At 44.4% G+C, this 23,699-nt stretch overlaps 1 protein-coding gene across 5 annotated transcripts in view; it reads right to left on the reverse strand.

The window, feature by feature from the left end:
* TARBP1 (TAR (HIV-1) RNA binding protein 1) overlaps positions 1-11,761 on the reverse strand; it is an 83,355-nt gene extending 71,594 nt beyond the window's left edge. For 3 of the 5 annotated variants that reach the window (XR_005986531.1, XR_005986530.1, XM_041746861.1), the window contains exons 1-5: positions 10,793-11,761; positions 5,252-5,349; positions 3,622-3,691; positions 1,238-1,386; positions 275-327 (exon numbers count right to left, since the gene is read on the reverse strand). Coding sequence is in view for 3 of the 5 variants with exons in the window: in XM_041746861.1 (XP_041602795.1) it covers positions 275-327; positions 1,238-1,386; positions 3,622-3,691; positions 5,252-5,349; positions 10,793-11,705 (1,283 nt within the window). In the remaining 2 variants the exon portion in view is untranslated. The remainder of the gene's footprint in view (positions 1-274; positions 328-1,237; positions 1,387-3,621; positions 3,692-5,251; positions 5,350-10,792) is intronic. The other 2 variants (XM_041746860.1, XM_041746859.1) reach the window with 1 other exon arrangement.
* Between the last annotated feature and the right edge of the window lie 11,938 nt (positions 11,762-23,699).

Genomic DNA, 23,699 nt, shown 5'->3' on the forward strand with positions numbered 1-23,699 from the left:
TGAGACATACTCTCCATAAGCCCAAGAGTAGAAGGGTTCAAGGTCAGAAAGACAACAGAAAACAAAAAGAGAAGAATACTTGGTACAACTCACAGAAGAGCAAAAAGAACAAACACAGAAGGGACTTCACAATAAGAAAAAGTTGAATGTCTATTCAGCACCATGTGTGATGTACCAAATATATGGAACAGCCTGGTCATATTTCACAAACGTTCGATTTCTGTATCAAGAACATATTACTACATGGCTGCTAGATAACACAATGTTTGCTTACCTGATGTACAGAGAGCTTTCTGAAAGTGCATCCATTAGTGGTCCAATGATAAACTAAAACAAAAGATGTAATTAATAATAAGTTTCGGCTGCAACTTTGAAAAGTTGGCTGCCCTGGCTGCATATCCCAACAGGGCTGCAGACGAGCTGTTCTGAGCAAAGCTGATCTCTTACACTGTAGGCTAATTCAAGGCTAATTCTGGAGGGTACTTTAATTCTGCCACCACAACAAAATAGGTACAGAATTTTCCCACCTGATAAAAACTTAGAAGAAAGATCACACAGGACCAGAAAGGAAGAAAGGAGCCCAAAGGAGAAATACATGGTGGAAAATAAGTATAGTTACAAAGGAAAAGCAAGAGAAATACTCAAAAGAAAATGTAAACCCCTGTGCCTGGGAAATAAAATGGGAAAAAATGGTATCTTCAAAAATATTAAAAGACATTGGGTCAAAAAAGCAAGTGTATAAGAAGTGCAGGAAGGACAGGAGAAGGTGGAAAAAGATACATATCAAACCATGACAGCATGTCATCAATCAGGAGGGTTACTAGGTTTACTAGAGGGTATGTACCCTCTAAGTGAGGGAAAATACTATACCCTACATGATCATGGGACTCATCAGCGCTACAGGATCACAGCTACAATTATTCAGTCTCTCCTCTGTGTGATTCTGACAAATGGAAGTATAGATGCTAATGTAGCTCAAAAGGCAATCTCTGCTTGGTATCACAGCTAACAATAGTTCACTGGCTCAGAATGGGGGAGAAGTATCACTAAACAAATAGCAATAATTCAAAGATTCAGAATGGTGAAAATAGCATCATTATGCAAATCTATAAAATATCACTTGCTATGAGAGAGCCTTTGTATATTTTTTTGAAGATCACATGATGCTGCAACAAATGTCTTTACCTCTCATCTCCTAACAAAGAGAGTAAGGGGGGAAGAAAAAGGCTGTCATTACCTCAGAAAACTCTGGTGAAAATGGAAGAATCTTTGTTTCATACAGCTCCAAAAAATGGATAACACCTTCTTTGGTCAGGATTTTATTTTCACTTTCAAACATTCTTTTATAAATACACATGTGCCAGGATGGGTGAAACAGCCAACATCCTGTGGAAATAAATGCCTGATGCTGACACTGATTCTCACACTCTTGCTCTACATAGACTATAGTCTCATAAATCAACACAGTTACACACAAACACGCTAACTTCGTTAGAACGTATAGTGAATTTATAAATCCATGCAAGGGTGTTCACTGAGAAACCACATTCAGGCATTTCGTTTAGAAAGACTCCAAGCAAGCATCTGTCTGCCTTTGGCTCAGGGTGTGATCCCGGATTCCCAGGATCGAGTCTTTCCCTGAGCTCCCTGCATGGAGCCTGCTTCTCCTCCTTTTGCCTGTGTCTCTGCCTCTCTTTCTGTGTCTCTCATGAAGAAAAGAAAAAAGAAAGAAAGACTGCAAGCAACTTTACTGAGAACACAGCACACAGAAGTTAACTATTACCCCATGCACACAGGTTGGAGCTTCAGGTTTGGAGTGATTTCAAACAATCCTTGTCACCCTACTTCAATCCACTTCTCCCACAGAAATCTGAAACTGTCACTCCTCTACTTAAAACCCTTGATGGCTTCTCATACTCTTGAAAGAAAATCTGAATGAGTCATGAGGCTACCCTGACAATAATGCCAACATTACCCCACCCTTCCATGGCCCCCACCTGCGCCACCCTGGTCCTCTGGGGCCTCTGCATCACTGAGCTGTTCCCACCTAAGGGCTTTTGTACTCTCTGCCGTCTCGATTCTGAGCTCTGATGTTATCCCTGAGGGTGGGCCTCTCTCCAGTACGCCCCCCCCACCCCAATGTATATTCCATTTCAGTCCCTTGTTTGGTACCTTCATACGATTTATCATTACAACTTTTTCTTTTCATGGAAAAGAGCCAAAACTTAAGTGAAAAATAGTACATCTGTCTCACCACTTTATCCCTAGCACTTAGCATATACTGGATGCTAAGTGAATTTCTAAATGAGTCAAAAAAAAAAAAAAACTCTCAAAAATGGAATAAACCTGCACCTTGGAGATATTTGTTAATTCTTTTGAAATATCCTTTAATTCTTCTAGAAAAAAATTATTCAGTATTTTTAACTCATGACATTCTAGATATTTTTCCACACCTGTCATTGCTATTTGATTTGGTTTGCCAAGGGCTGTGGGCAAAATGTGGTAATAAGAGAATTATTTTAATAGTAAATGCATAAGTGAAGTCACAATAGGATTCAATTAAATTCTAGCCCCAGGTGACTATAGATTTTTACGGTCTGTGAAAAATCCCAGTCTATCAGAAACAACCACAGCACTCAACTGGATAAAGCTCAACTCCTAAGGGGTCGAACTATTAAAGTTGTAATTATCTGCAGTAGGCACTAAAATCCATTTATCCAGGTTAATTCTCACGGGTAAACACAAGAATGTAGCAGCTGATCATTTATACGCATACGAAACACGGTCAGCCTGCGTTTAGCTATTTTGCTGATACAAACTTAATCTCATAAAATAATTTTAGGAACCTCCAGTTTTTTTCTATTTCTCCTAAGAAGCTCTTGAAACACAATACTGATTAAAGGCTTAAAAACCATACCTAAAATCATATCATGGCATTTCCTATCAAGTCCAAGATACAGAATAACCGAAACCCCCCAAAAGTAACTAACAATGAAACAGATACAGAGAATGAGAATGGAAAGCAGTTAAAATATATAATACCAAAGAACCACTACTAAAAATGTAGAATATATCATCATTAAAACATTCCTAAAGAGCTCTTATCCCTTGAGGGTGTATACTCAAATAATGACAGATAACATGATATGCTGTCGGGGGGGGGTTGACCGTCATGGTCCGTGGTAGGAGAGGCAACAAAGGACCAAGGCACAGGCTGGTCACGTGCCGGTCACTGCTGAACTGGGTGGTGGGGCTCAGTTTACATATTCCTCTCCTTCTGCAAATGTCTGAAATGTCTTGTAATCAAAAGTTTACAGAATTAACCATACTGCTAAACTCCACAGCCATTTAAAGGTATGTTCTAAAAGACTATTTGAGGACATAGGTAAATGCATCTGGACATACTGCAAAGTAAGACACAACGTTATGAACAATAAATCCAGAAGGCATGTGTCTGGAATGTTAACAGTTGTTCTCTTGGTGGGAGCAGATGCACGTTTTCTGTTTTACACTTTGATAGTTTTTCCAAATTCTCTATAATGAATGATGGTTAGTTATAATATCAAGGGGGGAAAAGAAAACTATAAATGTTACAAAAATCAAAATAAAAGTAACCATTACCATCTTCCTCTGACACTGCATATTCAAATAGACTCTTCAGCTTCGGTAAAACTGGCTTTATAACATGGATCTGAAAATAAAAACAAAAAAAAAGTCTATGAAATAAAGACTCACCTTTAAAAATTAAGATGAACTTTAAAAACTTTAAATACCAAGACAAAACTTAGTTTCATCTATTATACAACAGTAGTCCTTCTGTTTTCTCCCCACATAAAAACTGTGCAGAAGGTGCCTGATTCTTCCAGTTTTTATATCACATAAATTCCAGTATATGAGACTCAGTGTGGCAAAGCTAATAAATACAACCTAGGATGTAGTGACAGGAATGTCTCATTTGTAGAGTGAGTATCATAAATCATGTCATGTAATCCTCAACTGTCTTGGGAAATACAGGGCTGATAATACCACCAGCTTACAAAGAAGGCAAAAAAAAAATACTCTCTTGAGTCCCTCAAGTGATGTTCAAGGTCACACGTGTAGACTATTGTAGATAAATGTAGGTAAATTAGAGTTTCTAAATAAATTACAGGGGTCCGAGGTATCCACTGATTAAGGAAAACCATAAAAGTGTATCTGAATTTGGAAATGCTTTCTCTGTTCCTCATGTATATTTAGCACATGAGTAATTATTTTGGTCCACAAACAAAGCTTGGTGCTCACTTGGGGTGACACCTAACAATGAGGACACAGATGGCCAGCCCCCCACAAGTCTGCAGCTGACACACCAGGGGGCCCTGCACCACCACAGGTTCTCCAGGAATGATCCCAGAGCAGCAGGGGCATCATCTGGGAACTTGTAAAACACATGAATTCTCAGGCCTCACCCCCAGAAATACGGAATCAGAAACTCTGGGGACCAGACAAGCAATCTGTACTTTAACGAGCCATCTGGGTAATTCTAAGGAATGTTAAAGTTTGAGAACCACTGTACTGAGGTCATCTTAAGAGATTCCGCTCAATTTAAAAATTCTGTAAAAGTTAATTCAAAGGTAACTGAAAAAGATTTTTCAAGTTTCCACTTGCAGGACCAGGTACACAGATCTAAGAACTAAAACAGGGAGGTAGGCAGGCCAGCTACAAAGTTAAAGGGCAATTATTATTTTTTTTTTTTTATTTATGATAGTCACAGAGAGAGAGAGAGAGAGAGGCAGAGACACAGGCAGAGGGAGAAGCAGGCTCCATGCACCGGGCGCCTGACGTGGGATTCGATCCTGGGTCTCCAGGATCGCGCCCTAGGCCAAAGGCAGGCGCCAAACCGCTGCGCCACCCAGGGATCCCAAAGGGCAATTATTTACTTAACTTTACCACAAATTGCCTTAGGTAACATTTTCCTAAGTCTGTACTTCTTTGGAGATTATTCATAACGCTGAGAAAGTACAAACTAACACTCCAGAACTCAAAGTCAAGACTAAAACTCTTTGAGTGGCAATTGAAGTCAATTAAAAAGTATGCTTTAATTTCCTGAGTTAACATTCAGATTTAAATTGCATTTATGCCAGAAAACAAAGTACACATATCTCCTATTATTCTTTACTCAAACTGGTCTTTCTGAATTGCTTTTACAAATGTTTGAAAAAAAAAAATCAACACTGCATCGACATAGGATTCGTTAAAATATGAAAACGCTTACCTGATTTCCTTCTAGAGTTTCCATAATTAGAATATAGTTTTCCCAAAACTTTAAAAGCTCATCCTTTTTCTTCTCAGACCACCAAAACAGACTTGGGCCTGATATGGTTTAAAAAGGAAAATCAGTTACTCCTTTTGTAGATTTGATAAGTTTCTTAATGACAGTCATTTTTAAAATAATGCCACTACTACCAAATATTGTATTCTCTAACAATGGAGGGTGTCCCTGTATCAAAGTCTAGATAGGAGGCTTGGGATAATAAGAATCTCCAAAGGTTTGGTTTTGTTTTCTTTTAATTAAAATTACTGTTTTAGAGCTTTTGGTAGGAGTCATGGATGTGAACACATAAAACCCTATTTTCTCTCCCTCAGAACCTCATTATAACAGTCAAGGATTTTTCAAAGGCAAAAACCCAGAAGAATGGAGATAAGGGGAGCACACAACAGTAGTGAAACTTAGTTTGAAAATCAGAGAAAAACCAAGCAGTCTCAAGTAAAGTGAATATAAAGCGGCAAATGGTAAGCCAAGAAAAAAAAAACTGATTTACACCTGAACATCTTCCCATACCTAAGGAACTGGCAGCAAAAGCTACTCTGTAAAGTAGAGGTGAAAAGCAAGGCTAAACTTAAGGGAGTTTTGTTCCGTGTGTTTAAGAAACAGACCCTCTGTGCCCTTTCTGGTGCTCAGACTAGGAAAAAACCTGGAATTTATTTTCTGGAGAAGGTAAAGTGGTAGGTCTCTGGATTCAGATGCATCAGACCCTACTAGGGTTGGGAGTAAGTGAACATGTGTGCTCCCAGGGTGCCAAGACCCCCTTCTACCTGCCCCTTCCACCATGTGAGCCCCTCAGGTCCCAGAATGCTCACCAGGCCTTCACTACACGGCAGCAGCCTAGAAGGTCTCCATGGAATCTGGCCAGCCCAAGAGGAAAGACATGAAAATACTGCCACCGGAGATTACCCAGTCTGGCGTGGCCAGATCAGCTTGCAGTGAAGTTCACAGTTGGCAAGCACCACGTACATGTTCTGAGCTTTAAACTTGATTTGGGTTCCTTATTCTTTTTTTTTTTTTATTAAAGGTTTATGTATTAGAGACAGAGGGAGAGAGAGCTCGTGAGCAAGCTGGCAGAGGGGCAGAGGGAGAGAAATCCTTAAGCCAACTCCTGCCAAGCGTGGAGCCCACAGCAGGGCTTGAACCCTTGACCCTGAGATCATGACCGGAGCTGAAACGAAGTTGAAGCCACCCAGGCACCGCACTGCTTCCTTATTCTTAAATATAAACAGGTATCTAAGGATCATGAGCTGTCTGGGGAAACATCTACATTGAAGATCAAGACCAAAACAAAAAGGAAATCTGGAGAGAACAAAACTATGCAGGAGGAAGAAAACCTCACGCTGTCTTAAGAACAGGATACTATTAATAAGGGGACATTGTAAGAACAAAAAAGATCTCATGAGAATAAAAATTTGATAGCAAAACCCAGAAACTCAGAGAAACAAATGGAAATAAAGTTGACAGAGTTGCCCAGGAAATAGAACCAAGAGACAAAATCCTAGGAAATAGGACAGAAGACATGTTTTGATAACCAGTCCAGGGGCTTCAATATCCAATAAGAGAACAGAATGCAGAGAGGAAGGGAGGAGAGAAAGTAATTCAGGAAAAGTTCCCAGAACCAAAGAACATGACTTCCAAATTGGCTAGATCCACCAAGTGCCCAGCACAAGATGAAAACCGACCAGCACCAAAACTGTGAAATTTCCGAATGATGAGGCACAGTCCCCACTAACTTCCATGGAAAAGAAACAGAGCACATATAAACAAGCACAATTCGGAACGGCTTCAGATAGCTCAGAGCAACACTGGAAGCTCGAGCTACAAAGACAATAGATCACTGCCTTCAAAATTTTGAACGGAAACATTTTCCAAGCTAGAATAATACACCCCATTGAACCATAAATCAAATGTGATGGGAAAACAAAGGCATTTAGACATGCTTGGTCTCAGCTTCCACTTAGGATAGAGAAAGCTACAGAATATTCGTGCCATACTAACAGAGAAAAGGCTGGATAATACACATAATCCTAAACCCCTGAGACTGCAATGCCATCAGGGGATCGGAACTCCAAAGGACAGGAAAACTCTCTCCAAGAATAGACAGGACACGTGAACTGAATCTACCTCTGGCCAAGCGCAGGAAGAAGAGGTGATTACCAAGAAGTAGTTTTAAAAAGACAATGAGGGCCACCTGGGTGGCACAGTTAAGTGTCAGTCTCTTGGTTTCAGTTCAGGTCATGCTCCCAGGGTCATGTTGGGCTTTGCCCATGTTGGGCTTTGTACTCAGCAGGGAGTCTGCTCGCTCTCGCGCGCACGCGCTCTCTCTCTCTCTCTCTCTCTCTCTCTCTAAATACGTAAAATCCTTTTTAAAAAAAAAAAGGGATAGGGCAGCCCGGGTGGCTCAGTGGTTTAGCGCCTGCCTTCAGCCCAGGGCGTGATCCTGGAGACTCGGGACTCCCACATCGGGCTCCCAGCATGGAGCCTGCTTCTCTCTCTGCCTCTCTGTGTGTCTCTCATGAATAAATAAATAAAATCTTAAAAAAAAAAAAAAAGGGATAAAAAAGACAATGAACATTTGATGAGTTTTTCAAGGCCGGGTGTGGGCTAGTTTGACAGCTGAGAACCCTGGGAACCCCAAGGGAGTCTGCAACCACTCACCAGTTTGTCTCCTTGGGCATCCCCCAGGTACTCTAAGAAAGACTGGGAAAAGCAAGAGACTTTGGAGCACAGGCATATAGGCCCGCCTAGGTTTGAGAGGACAACAGGTCTAAACCCATCCCAGCCCTACAGAAGTACAAGGTGGTGGTCAACTACTAAAACCTATCTGCATCCAGGACCCTCCTCCAACAGGAGACCAAAGCTGTCTGCCCCTGGAGGAAACCCTGCCACATCCCCCACGCCTGTCCCAGTCCTGACACAGGCAAAACCTGGCTATCCTAGGGGATGAAGAGAAAACCTGCTTCCCCAACCCCATACTGGCAGGAGGAAACCCCCTCATGCCTGGAGTCCTGCACTGATACAAAGCAGGTCGGCTGCTGTGGGGGGAGGGCAGGAAACCAGAAGTCAAGGTCCCCAACACAGATAGGAGCAGAATGCAGCCACCACAGGAGGGGCTGAGGGAATCCTACACCCTTCCCTAAGTAGGGAAGAATGGCAGAGGTTATCTGCCACTGAGGAGAGAGCAGAGATGGCAAAAAGGCTGGAACCCTGAGTTTCAGGCAAATGGGGCCTAAGAAGAGGCTGGAATGGAAGAAATGAAAAGATCCCCCCACCTTCACCCTCCATCTCAAGCCTTGCACTAAGGAGTAGACATCAGCGGTCTACCCGCCAAGGGAAGGACCAAAGAAAGCATGAAGCAAACCCCATCTGTGGAATTAGCATCAACAACTTCAGAAAAACAAGAACAGTGAGAAAAACCTTTAGGGATTCCTGGCTTCACATTAAACACAAGGTAGCGACACCCCACAACCATACCAGTAAAAAGATCCAAATACAACTTCCCCATAAACTAGTGTGACCCAACCCCCAACACTAACGGTCTCACAGAAGAGGAAGAGCACCCATCTCTAGGAATAAATACCTATTTCACTCTACTGAAAAGAGTGACCCCACTGCCCAGAGATAAAACGAAAAACAAAACCAAACTTAGAGACGGCCCATGTAGAAGACTTATACATGACAACGATTCACATGTTAAAGGATCTAGTGGAAAAGGTAGACAACCTATAGGAAGAGACAGGGAATGTAATTAAATGTCAGAAGGAAATAAAGAAATAAAAATGTACCAGGGGTGCCAGCATGGTTCGGTTGGCTAAGGGTCTGGCTCTTGGTTTCGGATCAGATCATGATCTCAGGGTCCCGGGATCAAGCCCCCGTCAGGTTCTGTGCTCAGCGCAGAGTCAGCCTATCCCTCTCCCTCCCCTAGCTCATACTCTCTCACTCTCTCTAAAACAAATAATCTTTAAAAACGTATCAGACACAAAGGATCCTTTGATGGATTTATCAAACATGCTCTGATAAAAATTATCTCTGCAAGATGCCTACATCAAAATGAGTGCATAACCCCAAAAAAAGGGGGAAATACAAATTTCAGGAAACAAAAATTCCAAGTGAAGGCAGACCTAAGAACGACAGCTGCACACCAGGCTGAGCTTTCAAGAGACTTCTTCATGAAAGTGATCTGGCTTGTACAAGAGAGATTCAGGCAACTAGCTAACACTTTGAAGCCGAACCAGTGATATAGAGAGAACCAAACCATTTTTTAAATGACATTATTCCAGGAAAACCTTGCAGGAAGGAAAAAGGATAATCACAATTCACTTTATAGATCATCTGTGAACAGCATTATCAGTCATAATTTTGTAAATGTTGAAATCACATTAAACCAAAGTGTAACTATTGCAAATGATTTTGATGTGTCCAGATTATTGGAAGACACAGAGTTAAGTATCAAAATAATCAGCTAACAGAGGTACAAGTGGTTCCTCTCTGAGGGAGAAATCTGGCTGTGGCCAGGGAGCAAAAACTATTGCGTATCTTTAAAACTCTGCAGAATGACTCTCTAAAATAAATGACTTTAATTTTGGTAATTTAAAAAGTGTTCTCCAGTGAAAACTCTTTATTGGATGATCAGGGACTTGTGGACTGTCAAAATATTTACAATCTAACATTTCAGACAAACTTGAAAATCTACTCACAACTTCAAACAAAAAATCAGCTAAGTTGAAAAAGTCGAAATCTTCTCTATCTATTGGGACAATTTTGAATCAATCTATTTTGGTCTTGGATGACTCAAAAAGATGACTGAAGCAGGCTTTCACACAATTCCGTGAACAAACCAATCAACTGTAAGTACCAAACTGAAGGGAGTCATTTCTAGTTCAGCCACTTGTGTAATAAAGGAGTAGGAAGCAGAGTCTCAAAAGGTAAAAAAAAAAAAAAAAAAAAAAAAAAAAAATCCGACTCATCCTATTAAATCAACAGCGAAAATATCCTCAGAAGGTCGACTTAAGGACCATACATTTAATAAGCTGCGGCTACCTCTCAGCAAGGGAATTGCCAAGGTTAACTTCCAAAGAACGTGATGATTTCTAGGACAGAATTCTAACATTCAAAACTCAGTGTTCAGTACAGGTAAATAATTTTCCCTTCAACCTGACGGATGCTAACCCTTCCTTCCTATTAGGGTGGACCTACCACGGGATGCGCCAATTGGGGCTGCAAAATCCTGCTTGGGGGCTCTGTCATGTTCCTGATCATTCCACGGGGGCAGGGTTCCGCCCCGCTCCGGGTCAGAAAGGTCAGGAAATGCTGACGGTTGTCAGCTGCAGGGATTTGTGCCACGTGGCGCACACCCTCCAGGTGAGGCTCCCAAGGGTTCCGGGGAATGCACAGCAGGCAGGCACGGGGGCTGGAAGCAGGACCCCGACCCCGCACCCGCACCCCAGAAAACCAAGCGGGGCTGGCGGGAAGCAAAGAGGCAAGTACCGGTTCCTTCCTGGGGCCCGCAGGCGCAGGGGGCCCCCAGCTCCGCCGACACCTCCACCGCCCTCTGCAGGAGGTAGCGCGCGCGCCTGCGCGTCAGGGCGTCCTGGGCCTGGGCCAGCCCCGCCTGCACCGTCCTCCAGAAGCGCCAGCAGCGCCGCGCGTCCGGGCCCTCCTCGCGCGCGCGCGGACCGCGGCCGGCGCCGGGCTCGGGCAGCAGCCTCTCGGCCAGGGCGCTCAGCACCAGCAGCTGCGGCCCGACGCGGCCCGGGCCCGAGGGCGCCCCGGCCGCGACCAGCCCGCCCCAGACGGCCCGCAGCGCCGCCCCGCCGCACTGGCCCAGCGCCGGCAGCAGCCGCCCGGCCGCCAGCGCCGCCGCGTCCTCCGCGCGCCCGGCCCCGGCCCCGGCCCCGTCCACGCCCAGCGCCAGGCCCAGGGCGGCCCGCGCCACCCGCTCCAGCAGCGGCCCGTCCTCGCGGGGCCGCAGGCAGGGCCCGACGGCCGCCAGCACCTCCACGGCCGCCTCGGCGCCGGGCGCGGGGCCCGCGGCCAGCAGGTCGCGCAGCGCCTCCTCCGCCAGCGTGGCCGCCAGCTGCGGGCCCCCGGCGAGGCGGGCGCAGGAGCGCAGGGCGGCGCCCGCAGCCCTCAGCACGCGCCGCCGCTCGGGGCCGCCCCCGGGGCGCCCGCGCAGGCCCCGCAGCAGCGGCACCAGGTACCCGGCCGCCACCTCGCGCGCCGCCTCCGGGAGCGGCCCCGCGCCCCCGCCGCCGCGCGCCGCCTCGTCCTCCAGCCGCTGCAGCAGAAAGCGCAGCGTCTCCACGCGCTCCGCGGACGCCTCCCCGCGGCACAGCGCCGCGAGCAGCGCCCGGGGGTCGCGGCTCTGCGACAGCAGCGCTTCGGCGAGGACACACTCCATTTGCCGCGCGCGCCGCCGACACCGGCGCCCACACGAGGGGCGGGCGAGCGCGAGGGCGAGGGTGTGCGCGTGCGCGAGGGCGAGGGCGAGGGTGTGCGCGTGCGCGTGCGCGTGCGCGGCCGGCCGGGGCGCGCGGCTGCAGGGAGGCCCCGCCCGCAACCCGGTCCCCCTGGCCCCGCCCTCACTAGCTTGTAGGAGGCGGGAGGCGGGAGGCCCCTGTAGGACGTCGCGGGAGGTGGTGCATCAGCGCCCGCCGCTTCCTGCTGGTGCCAGAAAAGAACCCCCGAAAACAAAACAGCAACAAACCAACCCACGAAAACGTGAGAACGGCTCAGAGGCGCTGAAAAGCACTTGAGCTGTGTTTTGGGGACGGGGCTGAAAAGCAGAGGCCCACCCCTGCCTTTGCATGCACGTGTTTCTTTCTACACAATGCTCGTGTTCTGTGCCATCTCAAAAATTGTCCATCTGTGTGTTTCCTGTGTTTATGACAGCATCTACTGCTACGTACAGGAACAAAGCCTCACATTAGCATGACCCCACCTGGTTTGACTCCTGGCTTAGTCCCAGGCAAACTGAATCTGTGAGTCGGGTTTCCTTTGCCTTCTAACCATAAAGATCTCTCCCGTAGTCAATGGAGAAGACACTATCCCACCTTCGAAGAGCTTGACGCGTAATAAACATAATTGGTAAGGTATAATTTAAAGTTATCTAAAATTAAGGTTATCTTATATCATTTAAAGTCGTTTTTCTAGTTTTGATTTTGTGTAATTGAAAGTTATTTAAATTTAAAATTACCGGACGTCTTAGATGCAAGATTTTCCCCCCCTCTTTCAGTCATTCAGTTTTTCATTGACAGAATGCACAAATGGTTCTATTGTAAGCCCACTCGCAATATGTCAATAAATATCAATTGCCTTCAACATATAATATGCCAGTAAATAATCAGTTTCCCTCCACATCCATTTTTCATATACCTATCAAATAAAAATGGACAAAACTCTCAGAGCAACACCAAATGAAGACAAGAAAATGGAGACCTCTGAAAAGTTATTCGTTGTTAGAGAAAGCAAATCAAACCATCACACAGATACCACTTCACACCCATTAGAATGGCTGAATTTTTCAAAATTGAAAAGAGCCAAGGATGTGGGACAATTGAAACTTGCATATATTACTGATGGGTGTGTAAACGGCACAGTCACTTTAGAATGCTGTTTCTAATGAAGTTAAAGTGCACCTGCTTTATAACTTGGTAGTTCCACTCCTAGATATTTGCCTAAAATAAACGAAAACATACTCCAACAAAAATGCTTGTGCAGGAATGTTTTTGCCGACATTAGTCATTAAAACCAAATGTTCATTACCACTTAAATGTCCATCGATGGAGGAATAGATAAGTTGTGATCCACTCCTATAATAACGCTTGCTATTCAGCAATAGAGAATGAATTACTCATCCAGGCAACAACATGGATAAGTCGCAAAAACATTATGTTCAACAAAAGAAGCCAGAGAACGAAGTTTACGTACTGCATGAATCCATGTATATGTGAAATTCAAGAAAAGACGAAAATATTTTGGGTAGAAATAAGAATGGTAGTTGCCTATAGAGAATAGAGATTAAAACAGGACACACAGGACCTTTCTGAGGTAATGGAAATATTTTATCTTGATGAGGATGTAGGTTTCACACTTGTCAAAACTCCTGGAAATGAAAGCTTGGGATCTCTGCATTTCACTGCGTGTAAGCTTTGCCTTAGTTTTTAAAAATGACTCATTAAAAACATGCTCATACATTGGCCCATGTATTCATCCTGTTACCTACAGGATAAAGCCCAACTCTGGAGCATGCACTGAAGGCTTCTCGGCATCTGGTGAAAGCCAGCCAGCCTTGTTATAATTCCCCTACTCCGCCTGGTGTTCCAGCCACATGGAACTCCTCCCCATCCTCACATGTTTGCACTTCTCTGCAGGAATATCTCCCACAGCCACCGCTTCCCCGGCTCACCAAGGTGGGCGAGTAGTCTCCTAACCACAAAAGCTGCCTTTTCCGTCCTTATACTTGACAGTTAAGGATTTCCTTTTCCTAAAGCACAAAATGTCTTCCTCTCCTTCTCATTACGTAGCTTCTTCCTATTGTTTTATTTTCCCGACATTCCCAGCTGTTTCTTCTCCACCTCTTTGGAGGAAGACTCCTCTTCCTCTTCCTAACCTGTTTCCAGAGTTAAATCTTCAGACCTCTGTTCTTCTCACTTTATAAATTTTCCCTGAATAACTTCATTAAAACTGTAGATTGGGCTACCATTTACATGCTAATGATGAGGAGGAAAATCTGCATCTCCTGCCCTGATCTCTCTCCTGAGCTCCAAACCTGTCTACCTAACTGCCTACCAGACATCTCCATTGGCATACCACTCAGGGCATCGGTCTCAGTTTACACTTCTACAAACGTGAGTCCATATCCTCATTCCCCCAGCATCCTTACTTCTTCCCACTAAGGGGAATGCCTGTATTCACTCAGTTGCCCAAGTCAAAACCCTGAGAGCCCATAGGCTTCTCACTCCCTTCCTTGATTCTCACATACATCACTCCTCAAATCTATCCATGAATCTTTCTAAAATTCTAGCGTCCCTCCATCCCCAACTAATACCTTAGTTTTTGACTGTTCTCTTTTCTTACTAAGATAACAGCAATGATCTCCCGCCTGAGTCACTTTCCACTCCAATATACACTCCCTGTTGCTACCAGGATGATCTTCTTAAAATCAAACACCGACCCTCAGAATAATGTTTCAATTTTTTAGCATGACATCCAAGATGAATGATTGATTCTCCAGCCCTGATGATTTCTCCAGCCCTATCTCCACATGCCCAATATACACCAGAATTTTTGAAGTCCCTAAAACATGCCATGTGCTTTCACTTTGTCCTTTCAAGAGCCCTTCCATCATCTGGAAAGCCCTTACCTCTACTCCACCTGACTAGACACAGTTCCTTTCAAGACACTGTTCAGGGCAGCCTGGGTAGCTCAGGGGTTTAACGCTGCCTTCAGCCCAGGGCCTGATCCTGGTAACTTGGGATCGAGTCCCACGTCGGGCTCCCTGCATGGAGCCTGCTTCTCCCTCTGCCTGTGTCTTTGCCCCCCTCCCGCACCCTCTCCCTCTCTGTCTCTGTCTCTCCTGAATAAATAGATAAAATCTTAAAAAGAAAAAAGACACTGTTCAAATGTTGTCTCTATGCAAAGTCATTTCTTAATATCTCCCACCACCAACACCCACCCCCACTTAAGTTAGGTAACTCTCTTCTAAATTCCCCAAACATCCAAGCATCCTAGCATATCACTAACACTGCATTTGTCATGCTATGATGTAATTGCAGGTTTACTTTTTTACCTGCCTCCCCACCATGAACAATTTGAGGACTGGAGGTGATGGGGAGGAGGTATGGAGTTATGTCTTTAATCACACTAATCCCAGCACTTACACCTCTAGCTCTATCATCCTCAAGAAATGCTATTGAGGGGCACCAGTGGCTCAGTTGGTTAAGTATCCAACTCTTGATTTTGGCTCAAGTCATGATATCACAGTTGTGAGATCAAGCCCCAAATTGGGCTCCATGCTGGAGTGGAGAGTCTGCTTAAGATTCTCTCTTTCTCTCTTCTCTCTCTCTCTCTCTCTGCCCCTCCCTGCCCCACTAGAGTTCTCACTCTCTCTCTCTAATAAATAAATCTTAAAAAAAGAATAAAATCAATGCTTATTGACTGACCATCTCTAATTCCTCCATGAAGACCCAAATTACAAGGCATCTCCAGGAAGCCACTCACTCCCAAAGCCCTGAATCATACTGGCTTCTACTTCTGTAGTCTCTAAACCTTCAGTTGCAGTAAGAGTAGTGGCTAACAGTTACCCATCATACTTACTATAAAGAAGACGTGGTAATATTTTTCTATATGCATTATTACATTTGACCCTCAAAACAATTCATAAATGAAGTGCTATTATTCTTCTCATTTTACAGAAGAGCAAACCAAGAATGGAAGAGGTTAAGTAACTTGCCCCAATGTTACACGACAAAAAAAGCAGCAGAGCTGACTTAAAGCCATGCACCCTGCTATGTCACCTCTAAAACATCAAGAGACAAAAGTATAAAATCAATATGTCAGGTTTACTGCCTCATAATCTCTGCACTTCCTGTGTTGCACAGAGTAGCCACTCAGTAAATTATTGTTGTATGAGTGGATGAATGTGTATGTCTCTACCACAGCTTATGAACCCCTTAGGAATTAGGATTTTGCTTTAATTCACATATTCTAAACACCAAACAAAGTACCAGAAGCATGGTAACCATGCAGTAGGCACTTGAACCTGGAGAAATAAGAATTCAGTATTTTTAAAAAAGATTTTATTTGTTCACTTGAGAGAGAACTCTAGTGGGGGAAGAGGCAGAGAGAGAGGGAGAAGCAGGCTTCCCACTGTGCAGGACCTTGAAATCAGGACCTGAGCCAAAGGCAGATGCTGAACCAACTAAGCCACCCAGGTGCCCCAAGAATTCAGTGTTTTATTGTGACAGTATGATAAATTCATTAGTCAGAAAATTTGCAGGGACACAATTACTCTGACAATATGAGCATTTGAAAGCTGATGTCCTTGTTGCCTAGATCAACATGTAGTAATAATATGCTGCTTTCAGGGGAGACCCAGAGTCTCTGGCTATTCCTACTCATCCTGGTGAAGGTGAGTGTTTGGTTGCAAGTGATAGAGTGAAGTTTAGACTCCTTTGTTGTCTCTAATCCTGGCAAATTTCCTGCTTCATCCATAAATGAATAGAGTCTATGACTAGCAATTATTTTAACAGCAAAAAGAGGTGCCAGTATAGACAAGTTTTAGAGTCTCCCCTGCTTTCTTAGCTACTTTAGTTCAAGGATTCATGTATTCAGCATTCTCTCTTGCATCCCTTACACCCAAAGCCTGCCGCATGCTGTTTCCTCCAGCAACAAATGTGTATGCTTCTGAGAAAGAGACTCTGCCCGTGCCTTGTCTGGTGGGTGCAAGTGTCTGGAGATGGCCCCTGAGGGGCTATTTCCCAGGATATGCCCCCTGCTCCACCTCTGGCTCTCACAGCTGAATGACCACCATGCTGAGGCTCTCACAACACAAGTTGCAACATACAAATAATTCAAATTTATGGGCTTTAGCTGCCTACGCCATGTATTTTAAATCTTCCCATGAGATCTCTAAAGATGGATATCCTGGATTCCCTTCTAAGCTGAAATAGTGTGCTTATAAATGTGAATGTTGGCGGTGCCTCTGAATTTTAATACCGACTCTTCTCACGTTTCCCATTTACAATGAATACTGCTTCCTCTTAGTAAGGGTAGTGAAGAGAGGTGAAGGGGGAAGAGGAAGTGAAGTTAAGGAAAATCATCCAGGTAAATGTTTTCTCAAATGTCTCTTATTTATGGGAATGTTTATAGGAGCTCTCTGTTTGCAGTTGCTGAGGCACCCTGCAGTACTTAGCTGGATCCTTCCCTGCTGCTGCCAGGAATAAGTGAGCAAGAGCATTACAATATTGTGGACAGTAGATATCCACAAAAAAAATAGTGAGTGTTGGTCACATAACACGAGATAGGAACACAGGGCTCAAACCCACCGAAAAAGTCCTTTTTTAAATGCCTGCATCTTGTATGCACACGTGCTCTGGAGTGGATGCATAGTCGCATTACCAAAACCCATCTAGTTAGAAGCTGACATTTCTCTGGATAGAGGATGGTGCGGTTGTCAATGCAGTGTGCTTTTCCATCCTTGATGCTCACAGTTGCAAAGTGGAAGACATGTATAGAAGGAAAGAATAGTCACTACTAGCAAGATTTCAGCTGGCGCCTTCAGCTGTTTACCTCTGAGGGTCTAAGAATGGGAGGGAGCTGCTTGATAGGTTCTATCTGAGATTTTTGCTTTGTGATGTCTCCCAAGAAAGCCCTCAGAGAATCTCCATGGAGCAAATTGCTGTAGCAGTATCAGGAGTAGGTTTGTTTTAAGGACAACATCCAGAAGACTCAAATTCCTTTGGGGTCTGTGGCAGACACCATTAGTTGTTAATCAAATATCTATCCTCCATCCTCCCTTGCTTACAAAAACCTGATTTTGTTCCGGATGGTGGCATGTTAACTCCCAGGGCAACAGTTCATGCTTAGGCAGCCAGCAGGATGATCTTGTTCTCTATCCTTAGATTTAGGGAGGAGTTAGAGTTAGGGGGCTGGCTGTGAGTGTCCCAGTCCTTGAAAAAGAGACTTCAGCAGAAATCTGCTAGCGATACAATCTGGGAAAGCTCTTGCTTTCTAATGAAAGGAGAGAGACCATCAGCACCCCAACCTGCCTCTACTCCTTCTTGCCTTAACACTGTATGTTCCCTGGACCGATGGCCGCCATCTCAAGCCCATCAGAGAACAAGCACAAGGTGAAAGACACCACATTAAAGGTGGCAGAGAAGAAACCATGGGAAGAACCTGGCTTCCTTGAAGCTGTTCAACCCCTGCTAGGAAGTATCTATGTCAGGACTTAACTATTATATGAGAAAAATAAGACCCTGTTTGCTTGAGCATCTCTCCTTGAGTTTCCATACTTACAGTCAAGTATGGAACAGTCAAGAACTCTTGTCCAGTTGCACATTATTTAGTAGTATTAGCTCAATTGATTCTGAGCATCTCACTGTTTCTGGACTGAGGAGCCTCTTCTAATCAACTGCCATGATCAGGTCTTCCTTGAGCCCCACATGCACTGTTGCTAAGTCCTGGGACTGGTGGCCCAATACAAAAGGAGGGAACACAATTCATCTTGGCCATGCATCCCTCCTTCCTCTCTTTCTCAGCTTGTACTCAAGTGGGTGATCACAGAGAAGTTTGTGAGGGACTGCCATTAGCATCCCATGAAGACGGACCTTTTAATTCTGCCTCTCTAGGAAGTCAGATCTTCACTTGTGTTGGCCTAACCCAGATTCTGTTGGCTTTCAACTTGGTGCCAAGAAGAATCACCAGGGATCTTGAATCCCCAGATCAGCTTGCTCATACAGAGCACCTGGACTCACTCTCAACCAACCAGAAACTCAGAGAGGGGGGTACCAGCGTCCGTGTTATGTTTTTTTTTTTAAAGCTCCACAAGCTGGCTGAGAACTGCTGGCCTTCCTCATGCATTTCCCACTCTTATGGTAGATATTCACCATAAATTAGGGGAGGAGGAGAGAAATAAACCCTTAAATATTTGGGGACGAGCCATCCTTTCGATAGTCAGCAAAGCAGCCTATTACAGACCGACACTGTCTAACCCCTGCCTGGGACTGCCTCACTCATTTGAAGATGCCTAGAAAGAGAAATGTGAAGAACCTAGAGAGTCAGTGGCCTGACTAAGGGGAGGGAAGGAGGTGTGACCATGTTCACAGCAGTCCCCAGGAGGGACATGTTCATTCTCGGTGGGCTATGTGTTGTCTCTCCTGAGATCCCAATGAAACACTGAGATGCTATGAGGGCTATGAAATTTTCATCCGTTTTCAGCCATTTCAGCCATCCATCCAAATTTTCAGCCATTTTCAGTTTATATATATATATATATATATATATATATATATATATATATATATATATTTTTTAAGATTTGATTCATTTATTCATGAGAAATGCAAAGAGGCAGAGACACAGGCAGAGGGAGAAGCAGGCTCCATGCAGGGAACCTGATGCAGGAATCGATCCCAGAACTCCAGGATCATGCTCTGAGTCAAAGGCAGATGCTCAACTGCTGAGCCACCCAGGGATCCCTCAGTTTATCTTTTAAACACAATCTAAGAGCTTTCGGTTTTTATATTTTAGTTTTTTAGGATTTTATTTATTCATTTTGAGAACATAAGAGAGAGAGAGCATGAGTTGTGGGGAGGCACAGAAGGAAAGGGAGAAGCAGACTCCCTGTTGAGCAGTGAGCCTGACATGGGGCTCAATCCCGGGACTCTGAGACCATGACCTGAGCTAAAGGTAGACCATGCTTAAGCGACTGGGCCAACCACAATCTAAGAGCTTTTAAAAAAGAAAAAAAAATTGTCTTTGCTTTTACCACTAAGTCCTTTCCTCTCCTTTTTTGTTTTTCTGCAAACAGAAGGGGTTCTGGGTAAACGTGCTTCCCCGTTCAGCGAATGCAGCATGCCCCACTGAGGCTGCTCTAATCCCTGAGCCTGCATCCCTAGGAGTTTGGCAGAGGGAGCAGGATTAAGCCTGCTCCTCCTGTTTCTGAGGCCAAATCAGAATTTTCAAACTTTGCTCTTGCTGTCAGCATCTCTCCTTTTGCTGCTGCTGCCTGGGAGGTGATGGCAGGATATACAGTCACACGAGATTCCTTTTAAATGACGCATTGCTATTCCAGAGCAGGCACTGCGTCACTGTGGGGAGAATGTGAAGTGGAGGGAGTTCTTGCCAATGCCAACCTGTGAGCATGGGAGGGGCCTTTAATGGCTGTATTTGCAATAAAGAAGGGGGTAAAATCCATTATGGATTGTCTCTATTTTGCCAGCCCACTGATAAGCGATTGAACGGTTGCATTCAACCGAACTTGGACATAAGAGGCCAATCAAATTCTCACCAATCGTAGCTGATGCCCAGGGACATTTTTCTTGAAATACTGGAAATTTCCTTTCCCTCATAGACATGGAGGTGTCCTTAGAGATGGTTTGGCATATGGATTTAAATTTTTATACCTGGGATCAGAGCCAGAGGGCATTAAGTAGATATTGCTGATTCTTCACTGGGGGTGGGATAAGGTTTTTAAGGTGAACTATTGAGACACTTTGCAAGATTTCATGCAAAGATATTGTGTGGTTTATTTTGTTTTCCTGTTGAGTTAGGGCAAGAGTAGTTTACACCCCACAAAGTATGCCAGAAGTGTCACTTCTGTAAGGCAGCTCTCAGCCTTGGTCCTAGTGTGTAGTGGGGCACCTACATTTTTTTTTTTTTTTTTTTTTTTTTACCGAACTATGTCCTCTGCTGGGTTCTCTTTTTGTGTCAGTGTACACATACAAGATGTGATGGTTAATTTGATGTGTCAACTTGAAGGATGTTTTTGGGTGAGATTAATATTATGTGATGACTTGGAGTAAAGCAGATTGTGGGTGGGCCTCATCTAATCAGTCAGTGTCCTGAATAACACAAAAAGGCCAGCCTCCCTAAACAGGAGGAAACTCTGTGGCAGGTGGCCTTCAGACTACATCTCTGCACCACTGGCCCTCTTGGGTCTCACACTGCAGGCTTGGATTTGCCAGCTTCCACAATCACATGAACAAATTTATCATAAATCTCTTTCTCTGCATATAACATACACATATCCTATTGGTTCTATTTCTCTGGAGAACCTTGACTGATATACAAAAGCTCTCAAACAGTTTAGTGCTTCTGAAAACATTGTTTGCTAAAGCAATGCTAAGTAAAAAAAAAAAAAGAAAGAAAAGAAAAAGTATTTGCTGAATGTTAGAAGTTCATTTGAAAGATTATGGTGTTTTTCAGTTGATAATCTCATATCTTTCTAGTGATAGCTAGCTATATTTTTTAAGTTCAGCATTGCTCTTGTTGGCTAATAAATACTATAGTGTTTCTGAGTCTGTAAGAAATAGGTGTTATGTCACTATTTAACTTTTCTCAATCAACCTATCAATGGAGATAAATTGGTTCAGCATCCATCCACTCTATACTCCCTTAAGCGGTTTATAGAAGCCAGTGTGGTTTACCTCTCAGGTGGCTCTTTCTCTGCTTCCTCTGTGCTGGAAAGAAGGGAGCCTTTGTAATGCAAGGCAAGGCTTGAGTGGAAGGAGACAGAGTGCCACTTTACCCAAGACTTTATGGGAGAAATGCTGAAAGGAGAGGTGATTTTTTTGGTGCAAAAGATTGAATTGTTGGGATCCCTGGGTGGCTCAGCAGTTTAGCACCTGCCTTTGGCTCAGGGCGTGATCCTGGAGACCTGGGATGGAGTCCCACATCAGGCTCCCTGAAGGGAGCCTGCTTCTCCCTCTGCCTGTGTCTCTGCCTGTGTGTGTGTGTGTGTGTGTGTGTGTGTGTGTGTGTGTGTCATGAATAAATAAATAAAATCTTAAAAAAAAAAGATTGAATTATTATTTTTTTAGGTACTCTACCCAGAGACCTGACTTTGGCGGCCCTCTTCTTGCTTCCTTCCTCATCCTCAAAACTGAAGACCACCCTACCCTTTACACACACACACACACACACACACACACACACACACACTCAGTGCTCTACCCCTTATCCAGCAGCAGATGGTGAGAACAGAGAAAGGATGATGTTCTAACTTTGGGAGACCTGATCCAAGAGGAAGAAGATTTTGGGAGCAGGTAGAGTGGGGCAGTGAGGGAGGTGGGAGGAGGAGAGGAGAGGTGTGAGCAAAAGTGGTAAAAAGGACAAATAAACAGTGGGATAAAAACAATGGTAAGTTGTTATGGAATGGACCATCCCATCACCAACACCAGTTCCTTTTGTGAAGAGGAGCAGAGTGCTGGGGCTGTCTGGAGGGGAGGTGGAAGAAATAGTCCTTGATCTTGTTTGCATTCAATTTGAAAATTAGCTATTGGTAAACTAACATTTAATCTAGTATTTGGGCAATTTCTTTTTATATCTGGAGCCGATGTTGTGACAAATATCAATGTCTGTGTGAATAAGCGGGGCAGTGAGTGAGTTGAGCACCTGACCACAGTTCTTTGCAAATATTGATTCCCCTTGGTTAGGAATGATGGCAGAACTTGTTATTGCCTGTGACTTTGACCTTTTTTCGCATTAGGGGGTGACCGATAGCTGGCCTGAAATGAATTTACTTTGCCTGGGGTCTTAGCATGTGTCATACCTCTGACAGTGGGGCTGGCAGAAAGAATCTACAACACAAAGGACAATGTGACATCAGGCTGGTTCATCTGGCAAATGTCTGATTGCCTGTGATGTGCCAGGGCCTGTGCTGGGGGCCGTCAGTGTCTGTCTGCACAAGAGTGTGAATGTGCTTAATGCCAGGGGAAACTGTGAGGAAACTGTGGAAACCATGAGACAGGAGGGAGTAGGAGGAAAGACAAAAGAATAGGGATGCGTGTGTGAGATGAGGCAGGCCAGGAAGGCCAAAATGTTGGGCTAAGAATTTCATAATTGATTCTAGGTGGGAAGCCCCTGTAGGGCTTTGCAGGGGATAGGAGGAAATGTTGAATGATGTGATTTGCCTGTTAAAAGATTGTTGAAAGAGCAGGACCGCACAAATGCAGCAGAAATCATTCAGGAGCTCCTTAATTCAACATTTAGCCCTTGAAGGTGATTTCTTTTTCTGTTCTAATCACGGTAAAATACATCAATGTAAAATTTACCATCTTAATCCTTGTTCATTGTATGTTTCACTGGCATTAAGCACATGCACACTCTTGTGCAACCATCACCTCCAGGACTCTTCATCTTGCAAAACTGAAACTCTGTCCCCATCAAACAACAACTTGCCTTTTAGCCTCCAGCCCCTGGCAGCCACCATTTCACCTTCTGTGGATTTGCCTCCTGTCAGAACCTCCTATGAGTGACATCTGACGGTATTTGTCCTTTTGTGACTGGCTTATTTCTCTCAGCATAATATCTTCAAGATCCCTCCATGTGGCAGCAAGCATCAGGATTTGCTTCCTTTTAAAGGCTGAATAATATTTCATCATATGGATGCAACACATTTATGTGTCAACTCATCCATCAAGGAGCACTTGGATGGCTTCCACCCCTTAGCTGCTATGAATAATGCTGCTGTGAACACGGATATGCAGCTCTCCCTGAGTCCCTGCTTTTGAGGAACTATAAACCCTCAAATATTCTTTTGAATGTATACCCTCAAAATCGATTTCTTGAACCTCCTTTCCAGGAATGACACCACACTCAACACTGTGGAGGTTTAGACAAATGAATATTCCACTGCCTCTGCCATCCTGACACACACAGGAAAACATAG

Source organism: Vulpes lagopus, chromosome 3 (genome assembly GCF_018345385.1).
Source record: "Vulpes lagopus strain Blue_001 chromosome 3, ASM1834538v1, whole genome shotgun sequence".
In the NCBI taxonomy this organism is placed as follows: domain Eukaryota; kingdom Metazoa; phylum Chordata; class Mammalia; order Carnivora; family Canidae; genus Vulpes; species Vulpes lagopus.